The 22,267-nt window shown below is 41.5% G+C and overlaps 1 protein-coding gene across 7 annotated transcripts in view; it reads right to left on the minus strand.

The window, feature by feature from the left end:
* TLK2 (tousled like kinase 2) overlaps window positions 1–22,267 on the minus strand; it is a 44,857-nt gene that overhangs the window by 11,958 nt on the left and 10,632 nt on the right. For 5 of the 7 annotated variants that reach the window (XM_040536695.1, XM_040536693.1, XM_040536694.1 and 2 more), the window contains 11 exons: window positions 21,717–21,788; window positions 19,156–19,225; window positions 18,055–18,098; window positions 16,898–16,993; window positions 14,053–14,220; window positions 13,407–13,502; window positions 10,370–10,462; window positions 8,762–8,872; window positions 7,246–7,382; window positions 5,700–5,852; window positions 1,772–1,838 (listed from right to left, as the gene is read on the minus strand). In XM_040536695.1, the coding sequence (XP_040392629.1) occupies window positions 1,772–1,838; window positions 5,700–5,852; window positions 7,246–7,382; window positions 8,762–8,872; window positions 10,370–10,462; window positions 13,407–13,502; window positions 14,053–14,220; window positions 16,898–16,993; window positions 18,055–18,098; window positions 19,156–19,225; window positions 21,717–21,788 (1,107 nt within the window). The remainder of the gene's footprint in view (window positions 1–1,771; window positions 1,839–5,699; window positions 5,853–7,245; window positions 7,383–8,761; window positions 8,873–10,369; window positions 10,463–13,406; window positions 13,503–14,052; window positions 14,221–16,897; window positions 16,994–18,054; window positions 18,099–19,155; window positions 19,226–21,716; window positions 21,789–22,267) is intronic. The other 2 variants (XM_040536698.1, XM_040536697.1) reach the window with 1 other exon arrangement.

The raw sequence follows: 22,267 nt of genomic DNA on the forward strand, positions 1-22,267 counted from the left end.
AACATATTAGTGTAAGTTTAATGGGCTTCTTAGTACCTGGTTGGATTCTTGTTTCTCTTTACCTCTTCAACACCAGGCTAACAGCCACTACCTCATGCTGCCAACAGGGAACCCTCCCCCTGAAACCCTCCAGTTTTAACTGAGGCTGTTTTCTGTATTATAGGAGTGACTGATATGACACATGCGACCCAAAAGAACTTGCAGCTGCTACTTCTCAAAACCAAAGAGTTTTTCTCTGGACCACAGAGATTTTATAGTTCTTAGAAAGACTTTGTTCCGGAATACTTTAAGTCTAGCAATCAAGCAAGGAAGTGCACGTGCTGAGAGCCCTCGCCTCACGTAGGAACACGTACAACGACTTCATCTCTGTGATGTGCAGCACCTCTGGTCCTGCTCCTTCCCTTGTGAAGGAAGGAGCCATGTCAAAGTCTCAACATAGCGTTTGTAGAGCTGGAAGCTCTGGTGCCCTCAAATACAAGACTAGAATTCACATCACTGTGGACAGTCGCAAACCTCAATTAAAACATGTGCCTTGAGCAGCATTATTTGGTGTATATGACTCAAGGGACATAGTTACCCAGTTGTCTTGTGACTCTGTTCCTTCCCTTCTCAACTTGTTCTATTTTTAGGCACGAAGAATAAGCCAGTTTCCAAAAGTGGAGAAGGATAAGCACAGCTTCAGACAATGCCACAATCCCAGAACATTACTTCATTTTCCATTAAGGTCCATTTCCTAATGGATTCCTCTATTCCAGGGTGGCATACTACATGCCAGCATAGACAGAGCTGCAATTAATCCATTCCAGCAATGCGGAAGCTGTAGAGCAAGTATGCCTTTAGCATACTCCTGCCCATATCACATATCTTTACTCACTGGACAATAAAACAATGGGCAGAGAGCCAGCGGATTCCATGTGTGCTTTAACTTTCCCTCGCCACTGAAAATAATGAGGGGTACAGCAGCATTAATGAGGCCTTGCATTCAACTTAAGCATCAAGGTTACACGGAAAAATAAGTGTAGAGTTCATACACCACCTGAGAAAAGGGGGACTAGCAGTGCATTTGCACTTTTCCTCTCTGTTTCACCCAGGAAAGAAAACTCTTTGGCCTTAGCAGAGATCACAGCTAACTGGGAAATGGCAGAAAACTTTTTCTTTTTAATTTCATCTGTTGAAGCGTCCTAGAAGTTCTATTTCTACATTTTTGCAATCACTTTAAAAGGTAACCAATGGCTTACTTAAATATAAAATCACTTGCAGGTGCAGCTCCTACTGAAGCCAATGTATTTGAAAACAAATACGCATTATAGCTACCTAGACACTTCTAGCATTCAAAAGCCCAAGAGGTTTTAATGGTTTGTTAGCAATAACGCTGGTTACTTGACATGACAAAAAAATGGGAAAGCCACTGATGCTTGCAATTTTTTTCGTGTTCTAGTGATTTCATTCCCTTGGTTCCTTCCTTTATGGTCCTCCATCCTGGAGGCATATAGAGCCCAGCACTAGGCAGGCCTTGGTGGCAGAATAAGATGCATTGAAACTGTGGTGCTCCCTGCATGAAATTATAACTATGATAACACAGAATCCATTTACTGAAGTAAAGAACAATACTACTGCCTTGGAAAATATGATTACGAAACCCCGGACATCCTTTTCAAGCAATAAAAACCTCTTATCAAACAAAGAGTAGTGACTTCTGCAGAAAAACGCTATTGTTTGCAGAACACCATCAAGAACCTACCCAAAAACCTTTTCTGCAGTTAGTTCTTACCTTTTTAAGATGACCTAGTCGGAGTTTGAAGATTTCTTCCTGTTCATGGTATTCTGCTAACGTCAACCTGCATAGAAGTGACAGATCCAATGTGTCAAGTTTCAATGCATGTGGTAAAGTGCACAGGTTGCAGCACACACCTTTGCCTATGGAAACAACAACTACAGTGTAGGTCAACACCCAGCAGGACTTTGTTGTTTTGTAAACTCTGCAATCTAGCAATCAAGTAAAGGAGACCAAAAGCTAAGCCGTGATGAAACATATCAATTTCAAATTCAAGTCCCTAAAAACACCTATTTAGGATAGTGACAGGATCATAACAAAGAGCACTAAAACAACCTAAACATGGAACACTGAAGCACAAGTATTCAGTATTCAACACCTTATTTTTCAATTTAGAGTTTGTTTTGTTGCTTGCCTTTTTTATTTTTTGTAGTAAGCACATGATAGTTCACCCCAGCTATTCACTCCAGCACTAGCAGAACAACTGGCTACCGTGCCATTGCAAGCAGAGCAGTGAACTGGGATTCAGAACTTTTTTCTCTTTCAGGCTGTGAAGTGGCTTCAGGGAAACCCTGGAAAGCTCACTTCATCTTTGACCCTGTATGTAGTTAGCTGAGACACAATGGAATAAAGGAAACAATCCCCTTTTTACTGATGGTAAATGATGTGTAAAGTTTCCATCCTAAGTGGGTGGTCAAAAAAAGGCGAAGTTTCACAATGTTTTCAGCGTCTTTTATAAACAAAGTGTGCCGTGTACAACAGTGGCAAAGTACAGCCTTACACTAAAATAATGACAGATCCCATCACTAGTGAAGTGGAACGATGTGCTGACATATTTAAAGTTACAAAACAAATCATTATACTGATTTTCTCATGGCTGCCAACATGGAGTTTGGTAAAGGCATCATGCATGTGAACAAGTTATCAAGTCGGCATCAACTGCATCTGCTTACTTTGTAAACATAAAACACGAAAATATATACATACCCTTTTTTAACCTAAATTAAGTTCAAACCATGTCCCAGGAGGATTCCTGTTGCAGCAGTTATGCTCTGCATAATACTTAGTACAAAGATTAGCATATAAGGTCTCCACAGAATCAATATCACACCTTGTTTAAGGAGGGGACTGAGTTCTTTGTCTATGCAGGGCCATGGGCTCTCAGCTCACTGCACAGCAAATTGAGATGATTGTATTTAGTTGATTAAGTGCTCATCTTGAAATACCCTACTTCCCTCCACTGTTGATAACGCAGCCTGCATAGCTGAAACTACTTCTAAAGCAGTTCTTATTGGATAAATTTGATATAACACTCACAAACCAAGCTCCCTTTGAAAGAACCTCCGTCATAAGGAACTGCTTATTACAAATTAAAGATACATACAAAAAACACCTGGTACTGTAAATGTTTGTGTGATTTCCCATTTCATATGAAAGTGCGCTGTTCCACAAGAAAAACATGACAGCCTGAATTTAGATCAGATTCAGCTAATTCAAAATGCCTTCCCAGAAGTTTAGGTCTTTGGTTGGTCTTGCTTATAAGGAACAAAAAGACAATTGAATAAACCAGCAACAAACTTTCCAAATCTTCTTATGTGCAAGAGGAATACAAAGCTAAACACCAACAGCCTACTCATTAAGCAAGAGATGTAATGAGTACCAGGCTAACACTGCCCAAAATAGCTACGTTTGCAGCAAGCATTATAAAAATCAAGGGGGCTTGAAGACAAACACTGCCCTGTTTCACAGAAACATGGCTTGTAATACACTCCTTCTAGTGCAGCTGAAGACTCTAAGGTTGCCCAAGCTGTCCCAGCAAACCTCAAAAATCCCCAGTAGATTAGCATCTGTGAATAAAATAACTTCATTCACAAGATAGACACCATTTTCAGGAGAGCAATGTTGGAGGAGAGTATGTTTAGATTTGCATCATGGAACCCTCCTCTCCTTTCTGACACAGCAACAACCATGAAACTAAGAGGAGACCGAAATCAAATGAAGGAATTTGGCTATCCACTCCCCATTCAAGTTTCAGAAACATTTAGATTCAACTTGCCCAAAAGCCTCTGTAAGAATTCAAAAAATAACTTCCCTCAAAAATCAGCAAGATTTTGTACATGAAACACGTCCAACAAACGCATTTACAGGATAACTAACAATTGAGCAAGTAGTCACTTAGTGTAGTTGCTTCAGCTGACTCACAAAACCAAAAACAAACCTAAAACACTCCACATGAACTGGCAAGCCGATTTTATTGAGAACATCACAAGCAGCTCTTCTAAACCACAAAGATAAAACCCTGAAATGCAGCAGTGAAGGATGATATACCAGCAAGAAACAGGGAAAAAGAGCAGGTAGCACAAAAAGGCTCACTAGCATACTCAGGTAGCAGTAGCAGATAACATCAAGGCACGCCCACAACCATAGGCAGAAGCTCACTGGGTATCACAGATATGTATCGTAAGTACCAGGCACATCAAGACCCGTGCTGCCATGTCTACAGCACATGCCACAACGCAGCTGCATCATCCTGATGGGTAAAAAGATCCGTACAGAAATGGGGAACGTGTTATCTCTTCCCTCAGAAATGAAAGGTTCCTGCAACGAGTGGCAACGCTTCAAAATATCCAAACACAGACGTTCAATTTACTTCTCCAACGTGCCTGTGCAAAAGCACAACTTGAAAAGTGTATTAAGTTGTTTTTAAGCTCACCTGGCCAGTGCGAGAGGTAAATCTCTCTGCTCAAACTACGTATTTGCAGAAAACATGGAGTGCGCTCCAATAAAACATGCCTAATCAGCAGATATGAACATCCAATTTGGAGGTACCACCTTGGCTGGTGAGAGCATTCTGAACACCACAATTCACCCGTCATGTGCCTTCTTTGCTGTGACTGAAAAAGGCAGCAGGAGCTTTTGCTTCACATGCAGTTTTAAAGTGCAAAGACCAGGAATTCAAAGAGCTCCAAGAACTTTGAAGTCAGGCCATACCCAGGAGATTTAATAGTGCAAAAAGAAAAGTGTTATCCAGAATTACAGTATTAGCTAAGAGCAATAAAATGAAGACTGAAAAGGAGACTTGCAGAAGTTATGGGAAAGTTCTGAGATCCCAGAACGGGGAGAAAAAGAAGAAAGGAAAATTAGGCTGTGTGGCTTACCAGCATGTTGAGAGTCAGTTTTATTTACAATAAAGTTACTTAGTAATGATCTCCAACAAGAAACAAGCTGGTGAGAGGCTGACTTCACATTTCCACAAAAAATTCTAAAAAAGAAGTTATGTTTGAAACCTCTTGTGAGAGGAGCTTTCCTCTCTGAAGTGCATCAGGAGTCTCAAAGTACCAGTAACTTCAAAAAAAGAGGAAAAATGTCTCCTTTAAAAGAAAGAGTAATACTTTAACATGTTCCTGTTTCCCTGACTCAAGTATCTGAGAAGGACTGCTTCTGAGACACAGTTCAATGCTTAATGCACTGTTTTTGTACAGCATCTTTTTCTAGTATACCAAATTAATTGTTTGAAAAGCCTCACCAGAAAGTAAATGGAAATAAAAGCTTCTGAATGCTATTCTCTTTTTTTTTTTTAGGAGACATGTTGCAGTGATACCAAAATTAAGTATGAAGTATTTTCTTCAGAAAGAGACACTGCTTTTTCAGCACTCTTGTTGCATCAAGTTTGAAAACTTACTGCATTCAAAAGTAGTTAAGCTTACACAAAGTCTGGACTCAGCAATGATCCCTGTTTTACTCCAATGAAAACTATTTAGAACTGCAGCCAGATGTTTCTGAATGCCAGGCTAATTCCACACTATTCATTTGTGCATGTAGTGAAGCCTAGAGGCAAGGGCAAGATTCCATTTCCCAGTAGATATTTTGTGCTCTAATCAAAGCATGCAGCTTTGCAATGCATAAGGAAGGCCACATAACGTACGTTTCATTTTCTGCTCCATTGGTCTTGTTCTTGCGCTGCTTCTGCTCATTGCTTGCTGGAGGGGTCTGTCCCATCGCAGGTGGCTTCCGTTTTGCTAACATTTTTCGCTGTCTTTCTATTTCTTCCCGCTGGGAATTTATCCTTTCCTGTTGCCTGGAAAGAAGAGGGGAGAAAAAACATGAAGCAGATAACTAATGGATATACTCAGTTGTCTTCAGCATCTGCTTTTAACAGACGGGAGCAATGAATTCAAATCAGTTTTAAGATTAGTAACAAAATACTCCTGTACAGAAAAGGGGGATGTGCCTTTTTTTTTTTTTAATATATATATACACATAGAAGGGGATTCTTTTCCTGGCCCACAGAAACCTTTCAGTAAAGTGAAAGGTTTTATTCATGCAGAGGATATCCAAAAACAAGGAGTTGCTAACCTCACAGAAAACCCAGGGATCCATGGTAAGTCACTAAGTTTCCACACACTTTTTCCTAGAAGGCTCTGTTCTAAACCTCAGACTTTCCTGTTCAAATTATTCCTGAAGTCTGGCACTGTTTGAGAAAGTATCCTTATACTTCAGTGGTACAGTTAAAGCTATCCTTACTTCTCTGAAGTGTAACTAACACCATTCCCAATTTCACTCTAAAAATAGTCTTTTTGTCTTGGAGGAGAGACTCCAAGTCTTAAAACTGCCTCGTTATTTTATAGTGATAAAAGCATTCGTAGAATTACAAGTTTAAATGACTTGAGAATTTACATACTTAATTCACATTTTAAAAATAGACTGAAATTGCAGGTAGAAATTCCAGAAGTATTTCTTCCATGTCGTACCGCACAAACTAACGGGGAATTATAAAGTACTCAACCTACACCTCGCAAGACCTGCGCCTCCCTGCCAGACTACAGAAAAGTGAGATGATTTTAAAGGATCACACATAGCTCTCTCTCTCTCTATGCAATTAATTTGCCAAGTCCTACTTAAAGGTCTAGGCCAGGTGGGAATTTACTGGATATTTCCATTAACATCCTGCATAAAAGGGTCTCTGATCTCAATTTCTAGGTTTCCACAGCCCCTTTGATCACCGTTACCAGTAGCAAAAAAAGCTAAATAGTATGGATTTTCTCTTTTAAGCCTTTCTACTTTAAAAAACAAACCAAAAAAAAACACAGGGAGCTAAGTAGCCTTCCTGGAGTAACACACACAGATAGAGCAAATCAGATTGATGGACTCAAGATACGTGTGAGGATTTGCTCTACCCCTTCACCCTCCGCACAGCCAAGTGCACGGAGAATATCCAGCAGGGCAGCCGATTTCTTTCCAACCCAGGGGCCAACTCAAACAATTTGATTCCAGTTTTAAGTCTTTGGAGTTAAGTGGAAACATTTCGCATTTCAACATTAAAAGATTCTCCACTGTCTGCAGCCGAGTTCCTATCTGATCCTTCCATGCTTCGATCACACCATTCTCACATTTTGACATGCAAGACACCACACACAACTGCTTAGATTTTCCTTCTCTGCCTCTGAAGGTAAAGATAACTCTGTCCTCACTTGATGAGGTTCTGGAAGGCATAGCCATCTGTCCACTGCTCGGTGAAAGACGCCCCATGCCGCACCGTAGTGAAGTGACCTAGCCTCAATCGATCCTGCATGCTCTTATCTCTGCATGCCATCTTCTCCTGCTTTGACTGAAAACAAAATAAGACACATGTTAAAATAAAACCCATAAATCAGCAGCCCAGAGTTATGCTGTATTTTAAGTAACTTCTAACCCTTATCACCTTTCACACTATTCCAGTGCCACTTATCTGAAACCCAGCTGAACGTTACTGATAAATTTATTGATGGTGCTTCTGTGATCTGACAGGCATTTTAAGACAGCTGCTTTTCTGACATTTCAGCCTCATCTTCCCTTGCCCATTACTGCTTCTGCAGCTCGCCCTTTCTATCACCAGTTGAAATTCAATCCAGCAGTAGGATTAAAACCATCCCTTTGCATCAGTAGCTTAGCTGGACTCCAGGCATGGTTTTGATCAGGCCCTTATTCACTCAAACAAGAGGTGAAGGAAGAAAATGCACCTTAAATCACTGCTAAGACTAAGATACAATGATCAGCCAGTTCAATCCTAGACAAGCACTACTCCCAGAAGTGACATGATCTCAATTAGGACACCAACACGCATAAAAACTGGTGGTGGTGTCTGTCAAGAGTATTTCCAGTAAGTGAAAGGAAATTTCAAAGGTCTGAGATGAGAGCAGCAAAGCTTCAGTCAATTAGGATTAAAGATGAACCAGCAAAGCTCCTCGCTGGAGCTACACACGACTTATCTGTACGCCAAGCCCACATAACATAGCCCAGAGTTAGAAATCCTCCCAGAAAAGGGAGTCCCATTCAGCCAGGAACAATCAGCTCTGTGACAAAAGCAAGTCAAACGGACTGCGTGTACTGGCCAGCACCCCGGTATTTGTGCCCATCCAGTGCCCACAAACAATAGATGTAATTGGCCAACAGGTGAAAGAGTGATCAAAACTTCTTATTGTTTAACCAAAAGGAAATCTGCAAAGCTTTCAACACTGAAGCAGACTGGATGCTGGTAAACAACAGCTTGGCACTTTCTCAGTGTCTTAAACACGTTGTTTTGAGTGCTGTGCAAACAAAGCAACGATCTCCAATTTTGCCATTTGAAAGAAAGGTTTAAATGGCTCGCCCATGTCACAGAGCCTATCTGGCAGTTTCACTGCACAATGGGATACTGCTCTTGTATGGCAAGCGCTGGACAATGGTGCTTTTTGGGTATGTGAACTTCCAAACCTAATAATGCCTGTTGCATTTAGAGCTTGGACTATTTCACTTAAGCAAGGGAGATCATACTGAGACAGTGAAGAGTAACCAAACCAAAACATTAAGAACACTTCTAGTCTTCAGATTATATTACTGTTTGCAGAGAAATAATTCAAGACAAAATTCCAGTCGTCTTTTATCATTAAAGCAATAGGAAGAGGTTTTCACTGCCCAAAAAATGATAGAGAAGCTTTCAGTCATATGAACTGTGAGTCCCCTGCTCACCTTTTCTATAAGGAGCTTCTTGCTCATCGTTACACATCTATTCAACCGCTCCTTGTACTTCTCCAGCATCTTCTGTTGTTCATCTATCTGCCGTCTCAAATCGCAGTTGGCCTAAAAGCAAACAGAGAAGACAAGCCTTTAACAAAGTCACTCCATGAAAGCCAAGCTAAGCATCACCTAGAAAGAAATTCCTCCAGCTAGCTCTAGGCATCAGATTAAAGAAAGCAAAGCAGCAGGATATGACCGGGAAAAATAAAAATAATAAAAAGAAAAAAAAGTACTAGGTTTCTCTTATCAAAACATCCAAGCCAAGCTCGTCGTTTTTAACCCATTCAAATCGTAACACCCCTCTAGAACAGGGAAGCGCTATCATCCTGTTTTACAAGTGAGGAACTAAGGTAGAAAGGAACTCAACACAAGGATTTTTTATTTTTAAAACAATTAAGGCCTTGCCACAGCTATCAAGTCTCAAAATAGCTTAGTCATCCCTGGACTATTCTCCCCCTTTAGCCACAACACCGACAGAGGAAATGGATGGGATAACTCCCTTTGCACTTTCTATTAAATTCTTGTTTGAGTTACTATCATCAGCCCTGCTATATAGACTTCTCCCAGTAACAGAGGCTGGTCGTTGTTTTTCTTTTTTTTTTTTTTTTAAATAAAACACCACCAAAACGTACAGCAGTATTTTTAAAACCACCAAAATGTACAGCAGTATTGCAACTATTTTCATTGATAAAAAATAATATTTAACCATCCCCTTTCAATCAATAGTTTGGCTTCTGTTTAAACAGTGGATGATAAAAATCTATTTCCTGCTTCACAGTCTATTTTCCACAAAGCCACACGTACATCCATATATGTCTAAGAGGATGCCTTAGCTCTTTTAGGTACTGAGATCAGAAATATACAAACACACAGAGCCTCTGCTCTTCTCCTGTTAGTGTGTTTTCTAATCCTTTTCAACGCTTCAAGAGATGCCTCTCCAGCTGATGAAAGCTGGATCAATTAAAATTCCTCCATTAAGACAAATCCTTCATTTAAAGGTATTTATCTTTTACCGAAGAATACTAATGAGCTGGAGAAGCTTTATTCTTTAGGTTTGACCAAAAGATCCTCTCTTCATCTTTATTCGTGTCACTGACTCATAAATCAACATTTCCGAATAAAACCTCTCCATCTACCGAGGTTGCAGAACATGCTACTGAGCAAGGGGCAGAGTCAGCTCCCCAGCACTGAGAAGAGGGGAATAATTCTGAAGGTTAGCTACCAAAATACACAAGAGTGCAACAGATAAAGAAAAGCCAACCCTGCTGAGGACACAGACACCTGAGCTAGTGCTTAGCTACAACAATGACTCTGCACTATAAATACCACACTGCTACTGCTGCACTGGTTGTGGATTTGAGCAGGCCCAAACAGTATCTGCTACGAACCAGATAATTATCTAGCAAGTAAGGGATGACTGGATTTGTTTTTACCTTGGGAGTGTCGGTTCTACAAATGTTACAGTATACAAACCCCTGCTCTGCAGCCCAGCTGGCACAGGCATTCTTGATATCTTTAAATAGCAACTTTTAGAAGAGTTCTCCCACTTTAAATACTTACTCTTAGTAAGTCGTCTATCCTCCCCTCCTTTTTCTCCAAGTCAGAGTTCTTACTGTTTTCTAGTGCAGAGATTTTTTCCATTGTGAGGTCCGACTGTAGAGAAAAACCACCGTAAACCACACTTAGTAAGAACAGCTGATATTTCAGGGAGTCAGTACAGAGCATAACATCGTAACCCTCTTGAACCTGAACAGTTAGGTCTAAAGAGGAACCAAGTCCCTACATCCCCCAGCAGTCTGGGGAAGAACATTCCCAATTCTTCATTTTCTCATTGCATGATGGGCTCCTCCAACACAGGAGGTTCAATCAGCTAGCACAAAGGCCTGAAGTTCTGCTCTGGAGAACACAGATTGTTAACACATAGCAGGCTACAACACCCTGCCAATTTTGTTTTTATAGTTGAGTTCTGCCCAGCCCTTGATGGTCTCTAACATTCAGTGTCCTTTCCTGCAGCACAACATAGCTTGCACAGGAAAAAAAGGCTTATGAAAAAGCCACCAAATCTCATCGCTCAGCTGGAATAATAAATTAATGGGCATAGACAACCACCTGCTAGACAAAACATAATACCTATGAGGTTTTTCAGGTGGTCTTGGCAGAAAATGCAGGTTCTCATTATTTTAAAATGTAACAACAGATTAACGGCAGGAATTTTAGGTGCAAGCCTTTCTTCTGACAAACTGATGTGTTAGTATCCACTATGGACAGAAACTTTACAATTCTTGAATGAAACTTATTTGGAAAATTTTACAAGGTGCAGCACATCTTTAATACATTCACCTCTTGAAATGAGAATTATAACCCAGGAACAGATTAAAAAAGAAATAAGAAATATTCTGTAGCAATAAGAGTATTTCAATCTCAGGACTCCAGTTAACGGATGGGGAAGAAAAGGGGAAGAACTCAGTGTGCACATGAACAACACAACCGAAAAAACAAGTCAGCCCAAGGGAATCTTGCTGCCTGGCTACAAACAGATTTCACATTTACAGCTAGCAGGCAACTATCCTGGTTCTGGGAAGATTTAGCAGAGACTTACCTGCGGAGTTGTTAATAACTGTTCTCCAAATTTCAAGCTTGCCTGGCAGCTAACACCATGAAGTAAGAGGCAAACTTGCCAGTCTGAACTCTGTTGCTTCTCTACATACACCCTTGTATGCGCAAGATCAAAATGAACACCTGCCAGCACTGCACATCAAGCAAGAGGAGCCTAAATCCCAAAAGACAAAGAGGAAGCTTGGCAGGTCACCTTACTGTGGCCTTAACTTGGTTTATGCTTCCTGACAGCCTGCAGGAGGCACATGGAACAAAGACTTTTGTCACTGAAGGCAATGAGAAGGCTCTCTGCTGAAAAGCTAGGCTGCATCCACTCAGCCAAGCAGCAAAAAGTTTCTTTGGTAACTGTTACATCCATCTGTCAAATGCACACATGCTTGCACTGCGTCAGATGAAGTCATGCTTCAGGATGCATGCTCTTACATTCGCAATGATTTACTTCATCACAACTCACCTTGCCTCAGAACTCAGGAAGGCCCTTGCACTGACTGAAAACGCTAAGAAAATCATTCTCATGCTGACTTGCTTTTGGCACTGCCAAAAGCAACTCAAGCTGGAAATCACTAAGATTTTATTTTCTCCATCTATCAACTACAAACAGGCTGAGATGGGGAAGATGAAAATGTAAACATCCTCAACACAGAGTCAAGCATCTTTCTGGGTTCTTTGTCTTAAGCATATGCTACAGCTACATCTGTGGAAAACACCACGCAGCTGAGTATTGGCAGAGAGCACGCTCAGCTAACCTGCCGCCCTTTTCAAGGAAGATGGATGCTGTGAGCACGTTGAGCACAGGAGAGGATAAAAGCATCTTGCTCACTACAGCTGTGGCCACTGTTTTAAACAGTGGTGGTGAGATGGCAAAGATTGAAATCTGAGAAGTCTCTCTGGCAGGTTCTTGAGCCATGGCATCATTCTATCACAAGCATTAGCAAGAAACAGGGATCTTCACAGACCAGCATTTTAACAATACAGACAACAGACGCGACCCCAATGACACGACAGAGCTCAGAGACTTTAGCTAGTAAGTGTCCCCAGCAATTCTTTATGCACAAAAGACTTGTACCACCTGCTGGGGAAACAGAGAATGAACTTCCCCCACCAGTAAAACCATCTCTGACACAGACTGATGTGTGAAAATGATTGACACAAAACTGATTGTTTAGAAATCACTTGAGGGAAGGGTCAGTCACAGAGAAATCAGAGATGAAAATCAGAAGACTAAGAGCAGGCTTGCAGAAGAAATGAGCAAGATGCATTGCAGATAAAGCTGAATGTCCTTACACGAAACAGATGATACAGCTAAAAGTAAATCTCGCCATGAAGCCACAAGAAGAATCTTAACAGAGTATAAAAGGCACCAGAAGACAGTGGCACAGACAAAACAGCTACTCTTCTTCTCGACTCCAGCTCAGTGAAGTTGCTGAGAAGCACTGTCAGGAACACATCAGGTTCCACCTTCGCAGGGCAAACTACACCACAGGTGTACTCTTAACTGCAGAAGACAAAGAACTTGCAGCTGTGGATATCTGTACTGTAATCAGTGTGGATGCACCCATGAGCCAGTGCTTAGAGGTATCCATAACTATCATTCAGCTTTCCGTCACGTCTTCACTTTTATAGGAGAGGAAGACCATTCAGGATACAACACAACTGAAACGACAGGGCAACCCAGAGCTACTCCTCCCCGATCACGTTCTCATGCAGCTGAAGAGCTGCCCACAGCACTGACAGGAAAAAGCTTCAGTAACAGATCAAGCAAACTCCAGTAGCTGAATTGAGAAGCATCCTTTACAGGATAAGGAACAAAGTTCAGAGTGATTCACCTTCAATCGGTACAGTTACAGACAGAGTTGGTACTACCAGTTCTTTTTCACTGGAGGCATTACGTCTACTGCAATTGACATCCTCTCATGCAGAAGACAAGCTGCGTCAAGCTTAAATCTCATATCCAAGAGATGCATCATCTAGTAAGCTATACCTGTGACTGTTTGTGCTGGATGGAAATCTGTTTTTGGGAAGTGCAGGAATGCTCAGTGTTCCCTGATCCCGTAGAAGATGGGCTGCCTTGCTGGGCCTGCAAAAGAAAGTTAGTGTATTGTTATATGCTCCTCAAAACGACTGCTAGTGCCCATGCAGATACCCTTATCTTTACATGGGAGGTGTAGGCTGGCCTGGGTACCATACTTTTAAGTTTTAAGAATGCTCTAGAGACTTAGTTCATTAAAACACGAGAACAACTCCTCTCAAGAGTCTGGCCCAACCTGCTAAAAGACAAAGCTTTTAAAAACCTAATATAATTCTGTCAGCTGAGATTAAGCTAGGCCAAAACTAACACTTCTAAAAGCAAGTCTATACTCTGCTCTTTTTGTTTTTCTCATTTGAGTAGTCACTCAGATACTACTATTTTGATCTACGCAAAACTTTTGAATCGTTAACTTAAAACTCATCTCATTTTATTAAACAAGGATAGCCTGGGACCTTGAACTCTTCACAAGGAAGATGAACTTACCAGAAGATGGTAGACTTGGTCATCAATAAACCAGGCTGCACTTGAGCTGCTTCAAATGCCCCATCCCTTAACTAGAACCATCCCCTGGCATTCAAGTCTTTCCAGAGCTGCTCACCGAGACAAAAGTAAAGCAGAGGCCACCTCCCCTCTGTGCCAGCTGCTCATTCTCTAGCCGCTGTTTCGCCAGCATCACCGACATCAGCGTTGGCAGAGCAGAGTGATCCTCCTGTGGTTCCTTTGCTGTGCTGCCGTCTACCCCATACAGCGGCTGCTCCACTCGCCGCTGTAACATAGTCAAAAAAAATACAATGAACTTTTTTTTTTTTTTAAAAGCGATTCTCTGACTCTGCCAAAACTGTTGTCAGTGAAGCAGCAGCTCAGGAATGGGCAGGCAGCATGGTGAGGATCTGATAACTCAGACAGAATTCCTGGAATGTTTGTTCCAATGGCAGACATCAAAAAGTAGATGAAGTTAGCAATTAAAAAAAACGTAACAAATGAACACACAGGACAGAATTCCTTGTCAGTTAACACACACCCTTCCTTTGCAAATACTTGCATTTTGGAGCCAGAGAGGCAAAATATCTTAGTACACTGCAACTTGAAGTTACAATACTTTGTTTACTAAGGACTCATTTTAAAATTTAAACCAATACTGAACTGCTACGTCAGCAACCTAACCGTGTCTGGGACCCAGACATCATGGTAGCTTCATTTCTGTCATTAAAGCAGGGACCAACCTCTTGCAAGATAAGTAAAATACTAACATATTTCTAAAAAATCTTTTTGAGATGCATAGCACATGCAAAGGCCATCTCCTTTCTCATTCAGTATACTAATTTTCCAAAGGTGATATGGGAATTGAGTTGAGTAAGAACAAGAATTATCTGAGCTACGTTGATTACAGCACTCAGAATCTTGTTGCTCTTGCTTCAAAAGCCAGCCCAACACCACTAAAACTTGGCAGCCTGGGTAATACTCATCTAAGACCTTCCAAGCCATAACTCCAGGCCAGACATATGCCACACAGAAAGTAAACAGTCAGGTCAGACTCCACTTTCTCTCAAAACCTAAATTGCAACCTGCAGCATATTTTCTGGCTAGCATTACAGATGTCAAGAGCATTCTTTCTTCCCCCAACAGAATGCTTGTATACGAGAGCGACCTTGCAAAAAGTCTGAAGACCTGCACATCATTCTTCCGATCAAGGGAGAAGCAAGGCAATTCAAAGCAGTCAAGAGATTTGAAGACGAGAGGTAACAACCTGAAGCCAGTACAATTCCTCCGCAAGTTCTGATTGCAGAAAATTTCCAGTACAGTACACATTAACTCACGGGTTTGGAGGAGGTTTGTCTCACTGTGAAAGACATTTTAACACTCCGCTCACTTCCTAGACCACACTGACATCTGCAACGGATAAGATACTCCATCTTCTCCAGTTTTCACTCATCCCCCCATTTTTTGGGCTTAGCTCAAACCGTTGATACTCAGTTTGTAAGAAGAGGATAGATCTTGCAAATGCACATAATAGTTTGTTATGAATATGCAAACACTGCAAGTTTAGCTGCAAGAGTAAAGAACAGAAGATAAGAAACACAAAGAGCACCTGCATAAGGAGAGAGACAAACTGACCAAGCTCAAACTAACTGTACCATCGGTCTTCACCACCTGAGCAACGTCCTGTTCAAACGTTTACCTACTCAATATGTTCAAGTGGAGGAGAAGAAAAGCAAAGGAAGAATCAATTGATCCCATTATAAACACTTGTAGGGTAGCTCATCTGCTGGAATAAAGAACTGTCCCTAGGATATCATTCATCTGCAACAGAGACGTTACTTCGTTCATTAACTTTCTCTTTAAGGAGGAGTATTAGTGAATTAATAAGACAAGGATGTTCAATTATCCAGATATTTTAATTTTTATAAACATCACAAACATCTAGAAGCCATATCTGAATCTCTCCCTTACAGCAGCATTACAAAGCTCCCAAAAATCTAGCAACATATATTGAATTCTGAGCAGAGCATTGAGTGGTGGGATTTAGTTCAGTACACATTCATGAACTGTGCAAAGGTCTCTGCAGAATAATGTAATCAGAAAAGCCTTTGCATTTGGTTTTTGGTATAACTAAACCTCTCCCATACTCTGTACTTCTACGAGGCTCAACAAATGCTGAAAAATTTTACATAAGGGCACTGGCAACACTCAGAATTAGAGATCAAGCACCAGGGCCTCTGAATACTGCTTTACCAGCTGAAAGAAATTTCTTTAGCTGCTTTGTGCTAAAATGGCTTAAAAATACTGGTTATTCCTTCATATTCAGATCTTGCAGAAATGTTCAGGCAGCAAAATGGAATTATTTAACAAAGAACAGCAACAGACGTGCTCGTATACACATTTCTTTGCAAGCTTTTGCTAATGCTCAAGTCACATACAGACAGAAATAAAGGATGTTCCCAATATTACTATGTTATGCACATTTTTCTGTACACCCAAAGGGTGCAACCAAGATCAGGATATCATTGTGGTAGCGCTATACAAACATACATGATAATCCCAACTTCACATAGAAGTTCATGAGCACTAGTGGAACACAAGGTAAGAAAATACATCCATTCCACCTTTTATTAAGGACAGCAACCTATCCGTAATCACGAAGCATGCTAAGAATATTGATCTTGCATGCTTTAAGCTCTGATACATCATTAACAACTGGACTGAAAACTGTTACAGGGTTCTAGAAATCTGACTTTGCTGCCAGAACCCAGTTTCAGATATAAAAACCAAAACAACAAGAAAAATGAACCAAGCCAAGAAAGGAAAAACAATACAGACCACAGGAAATCACTCACCAAGAGACCCTTCCTTCCTGTGCAGGACGCTTTATTACCTGTCTGAAGCACAGCCACCAACCCAATCATCGCCATGCCCCCCGCACTGTCCCCAGGCAGTACGCTTACCGGTAACGGGTTGGATAAGGAATGCTGCGGTGACGATCTGGCTACTGGTGGCACACTTCTACCAGGACTGGTTCCTGGGCCGCTTCCCCCAGCAAACTGGCCAAAGCAACATATTTGATCATCAGTAATTCCACAGAGATGCTATATTTATGCAAATTTAACAGAGACAGAACCAACACAATCTTAAAAATGAAGCCATACGGGCTCTAGGGATCATTTAAACAAACTGAAGATAAGCTGGGAGGAAAAACTTGAAATTTCATTTGCTGTTTTCAAAAATAACAGCAAAAGCATTTCAGACAAACATTCACATTTGCATGGAGTACATTTCTCATTTTAAGACAAAAAATGATATAAACTCACGTACTTGGCTACACGCTAATTATTTACTGCACAGAATTAGGAATCCCATTTGCTGTAAGGAGGTGTCTAACTCTGCAGCACAGAAGTGGCAAGAAATATGCACTTCCACTGAAGTATTTGTGCCAGTCACTGTCAAAGACAGCAAATCAGCTGGACAACTGATCGGGTTGGTACAGGAATTTGTATGCTCCTGCACCGCACAATGCCTCACACTTAAACACTTAAGCCAGGAAAGCAATAACACTAATAAGCACTTAATTTCTGACTCCAAGCTATTCACTAAAATAAAGAAACTTTTTTTGGGTGGGTGGATGGGGAGTGGTGACGGGGGACAGGGGATTCCACCCTTTCCTTCGTCATGACAGCTTCCCATGGCAAGCTACCTCTAAAGAGGGAACCCTGTAAGAAACTTCCTACTCAAATTGTCAGGACTTTGCAGGTAGATTCCTTTGCAGCGCTGGACATTTATCAATGTAGGTTTGCACACTAAGAGCTCAAGTATCCTCATCTGAGATACAGGTTTCAGTGGAAGTCAACCTCCAATCCATAGAACTACTATGGTTGTTCTTTAAAAAAATCCTTTATCAACCGTTCAAAGAGAAAGCAACTTAAAAACCAGCTTCCAAAAGTCTCACATCCCCTAGCTAAGCAGATTTGCAGGTTAACCTCATCGATCAATGACTCCCAGCTGCTATTTAATGTGAGGGATCAGTAACAGAAGTCTCGCTACAGACTTCCATCTTCAGATTTTGCATAATGTGAATTCTGACTTCTCAAACGACAAAGATGCTTACCTCAAAATAATCGCTAATTTTATGTCCTCTAGGAGTGCCTTTTCCTGAGAAGGAAAACAAAGAATGAAGAGTTGATATTTTAAGTACAGAAGTTATGAAGTAGTTTTCTGAAAAGCGACTTCTACACTTTGACACTCCTCTCCCCACATAAAGGTGCACCACCTATCGTAACAAAAGCTTCTGCAAAACAAAAGACTGCCCCAGGGTTACAGCTCTTGTGCTGTTTTGGGAGGGTTTACAGTTGGCGATCCAATTAACAATCAATTTTGAACATGTCAAATCTAATCAAACAGCATTTGTACTCGCTGAAGGACTTAGAAAACACTAAACCTCACTGAATGTTGCACGGGTTCTCCAAAACTTTCCTTTAAGCTGAGGGCAGAACAAGGGGTACTTTTACTCCTTCACCTTCGGGTAAATTACTGCACATTAAATCTCTCACCAGCATTCCTATAAGAGTTAAAGAGATAGCTAGTGGTGGCTTAATAGCAGCTCATTAAAACGTAGCCCTTTTCTCTTATTATAATATTATCAAAGCCATTCTGTCAACACAATCCTTATTACTTTCTTTTGAAGCATAAAAGAACTAGAAATCTGCCCCTATGCCCATTTGCTAGAAAATCTGAACTTGGACTGAAATGCTCTGGGTTTTTCTTAGTACTTCGAGACGGCACTGCTTGCTTTATACTTGAGTACAGTTTGTTCTCTATTTGTTATGGTGAGAACCTACTTTAACAAGGCAGGCATACGTCTCAAATAAGAAAGAGAGAGAGTACAGCCTGTATTTTGAAGTCTGGCTGCTGTATATGTAGTGACACAGGACCAGAACAACACTTCAGAGAAGCCATATTAAGCCTTTGGGCAGTCTGTCCCATAAAAATGGGATAGTTTGTGCAAATAAGCTGAAGACGAGTGTTTTCCTGCCAATGAGGACAACAGGGCTCCCAGAAGAGAACTACACCATCATGGAGTAGTTTATAACAAGCTGCCTGACACACCCTTGAGAAGAGCCATTAGTTTCCTAGGACACTGACTGTGCAAAACGTGCACAAATTACCAACCGTTCGGAAATCCTGCAGCAGGGTCAGGAGAATGGATTACCTTGACTGGTCTCATACGGTTCTGCTTTCCTTTTCCTATTCCGCTGGTCATTCTGTTTTTTCTCAGGAGTCTGTTAAACAATACTTCAAAATTAACATTTCTGCAGTTATTCCAAAATTTAAAGAAAATGCCAAAACACAATAATCTGCTCCATATCCCCAGTGGCCATTTTAGTTCTCTGGTGCATTCGCTTCTACTGCTGGTATTTAAAGAAACAATGGCTCTCAAATAGCTGCTACCTTTGGATATATGCACTGCAGAACGGAGAGAATGTGGTTAGGAATTAGTTTGTTTTTATTTTTTTCCTATTTCAGCTGCAGTAAGCCAGCCTCTACTGCCCAGTTACCTCACACAGTTAACAGAACAAGCCCAAACACTTGGAAAAAAAACAATGCATAAACCATTTCAGGGTGACTGCAGCGCTGGCACAAAAGGTGAAAGGTGGCTGAGAACAGGCCCCAACGACAAGAGGTTGGAGTACAGACATCCAGATTTACAGTGCAGCGGCCACTCTCAGTCTACCAGGACAATTCATCTTGCCTGCAGCTCTGCTCGTTCCCGAAGCTGTTTGCTGTTGGCTACGGGAACCATCCTGCCCATGGTGCACATCTGCAACCTTGCACAAAGGGAGAGCTCCCCAAGCAGGCAGCCAGGAGAAAGCCACCGCAGATGTATTTCATCTGAACTTCAGTTTGCTTTGCATCTGCTCTCATTGAAGCTGAGGGTCAGTTGCATCTGCACCTTCGGGGAGCAGCCAAAGGCCTAAAGGTGCAGCTTACAACTGGACAGCAATATATTTATGGGCAGGCACAATACAGAGCACCGGTTGAAGCCTCTGGAAGCATCATGCCTAGCCGTACAAGGCTGAAAACAGAGACACACTGGAGTGGGGGGACGCTGGCATGGTGCTTTCCTGCCACCAGGGTCACTGATGTGGCCCAATCAATCTGCTGAGAACAATAGGATGCAGAGCACTGGAAGCAGCTTACCAAGGCTGCTGGAGAGAAAGATATCTTGTCATTCCCATCGTCAATGTCATTTTAAAACCATCTCTTATCCCTAAGGGTCCCAAATAATTTCCAAGCTATAAGCTCTGCAATCACTTCAGTCACCACTAAACCATAGCCCAGGGGCAGAAAGAAAACCGCAGCGTGCAAAACAACACTGGGGGAGGGAAAGCCATGGCCAGAAAGTTTGTGGCAAACCTAAGCTTCATGCTCTTTGGAAACCAAAGTCCAAAGTACCCTGTTTAAGATCTCTGCCAAAAGACTTGCACACAGTAAGCACAGAAATCAATCTACCTTCTTTAACAGCAGAAAGAATAAAGCTGACGCAGCCAGAACCTAAATCTGGCTGTGTCCCCAGTGGATGCTGGACATCCACGGTCCCACGTCACCAACTGGGCGGTCACTGACGTTATTTTGGTAAGATGACGATGTAGGAGATGTTAAGAGAGGGGTGGCCATCATGTCTGCAAAGCACTTTTCAGAATGGAGAGACTGAAAACTCTGTAATGATCTAGACACTTGTCGCACCAGCTCCCGAACGCGTATAAGTCAATGAAATTGCCTCCTCACTGCTGGGCGAAGAGTAATTCACGAGCAGTGTTGGAGCAACGGTAACACCACAGGCCCCAGCACAGCCCCTGTGGAATTCTAAGCATATTAATGAGATTCAGTTTTGGTTGTTCTTCCACTTAAGTACATTTATATAACCAAAATTACACACAACGTTATGTTTTATAGACTGAAAAGCCAGGAATGGCAGATTTGATTACATCAGTTTGGTCAATTTAAATCATTCCACACAAGCCTATCAAAAATCAAGTAAAATAAGACTTCATACTCAATCTTTCACTATTAGCTGTACTCACTTGTATGGGTATTTCATTCTCGAAAGACTTAGCTTCACCAGATAGTTATCAGTACTGCCATATAATGGAGGGAAATATGATCCAAAACTTACCTGATAATTGGGTGGGAAGTTCTTTAAAGTCTTAAGAAAATGCACTCTAATTTGAGACATTATTTTATTAACATGGAGTTTTAAAGCAAAAAGATGAACTTTGCAATTCATTTTACAGCTGCTTTAGCAAGTGTTTTGAAATAGTTAACACTAAAGCAGTAAGATTAAACAGGGACAAAGCACCAATTTTCACCTCCCCATACTTCCACAGAGTGATTCATAAAAACGCTCAGCTTTGTAGACTTCTGCAAACTCATATTTGATAGGCAAGGCAAACTTTTCCATTAACGCTCTCTGGCTTTTTATTTGGCCTACACTTTAGCCAAAGCCACAAACAAATCACAATGCAGCTGAAAACAATTTCATAAGCTGAATTTTATGATTACTGTGTTTTTGGGGTTGGGTAAAATCTGCCTGCTGCAGTGGGAAGCTTCAAAAAGGATTGTTTCATAGCATGGTCCGAAGGCTGTAGGGTTAGAACGAGACTAGGTATTTCTGCTAGTCCCTTTCACACCCCAAACAAACACCACTGTCATTCGCTCTCACAAAATTCTGTTTTGAAAACCCCATTACCGTTAGTATTTGTGCCTGCTTACCTCCAGTTCCTTATCACTGAGAGAACCCACGCTGCACAAGCTCTGGTTGGAAGACTCACTATTTAATGGACCCTAGTGAAAAACAAGCAGAGACCGTTAGAAATGATCCCCGTACACGGCAGACACACCCTACCACACACTGCACCTCTGGGCTAACTACGCTGCTCTAAGCCATGTGGATACAGCAGCAACACGGGTCAAATGCCTAGACACATGCTAGAGCACTAAAAACCTCCAGAAGCCATTTGGAGCAAGATGGAAACTGGACTGCCAGTTAGACAGTCTTTTCTCAGCGTACTGATCTGGCCTTTGGAGTGGTATTTCTGGGTCGATTTAAACCCTAATTGTCCTATTTAACCACAATCACAAAACAGCCAAAGCACTATTCACAAAGGTCTAAGGCAACTGGCTTGAGAAACAAAACTTTGGATTTGTTGAGGAGCATTAGTTCAAAGCTCAGCTCTTCAGGCAAGCATCTGCTCGACCTTGGGCTATGAGTTTAAAGGTATCTTCCATCTGGCAAGGCACCCCTTGCTGTTATCAGATGCTGG

The sequence above is a fragment of the Cygnus olor genome, chromosome 25, assembly GCF_009769625.2.
Source record: "Cygnus olor isolate bCygOlo1 chromosome 25, bCygOlo1.pri.v2, whole genome shotgun sequence".
In the NCBI taxonomy this organism is placed as follows: Eukaryota; Metazoa; Chordata; class Aves; order Anseriformes; family Anatidae; genus Cygnus; species Cygnus olor.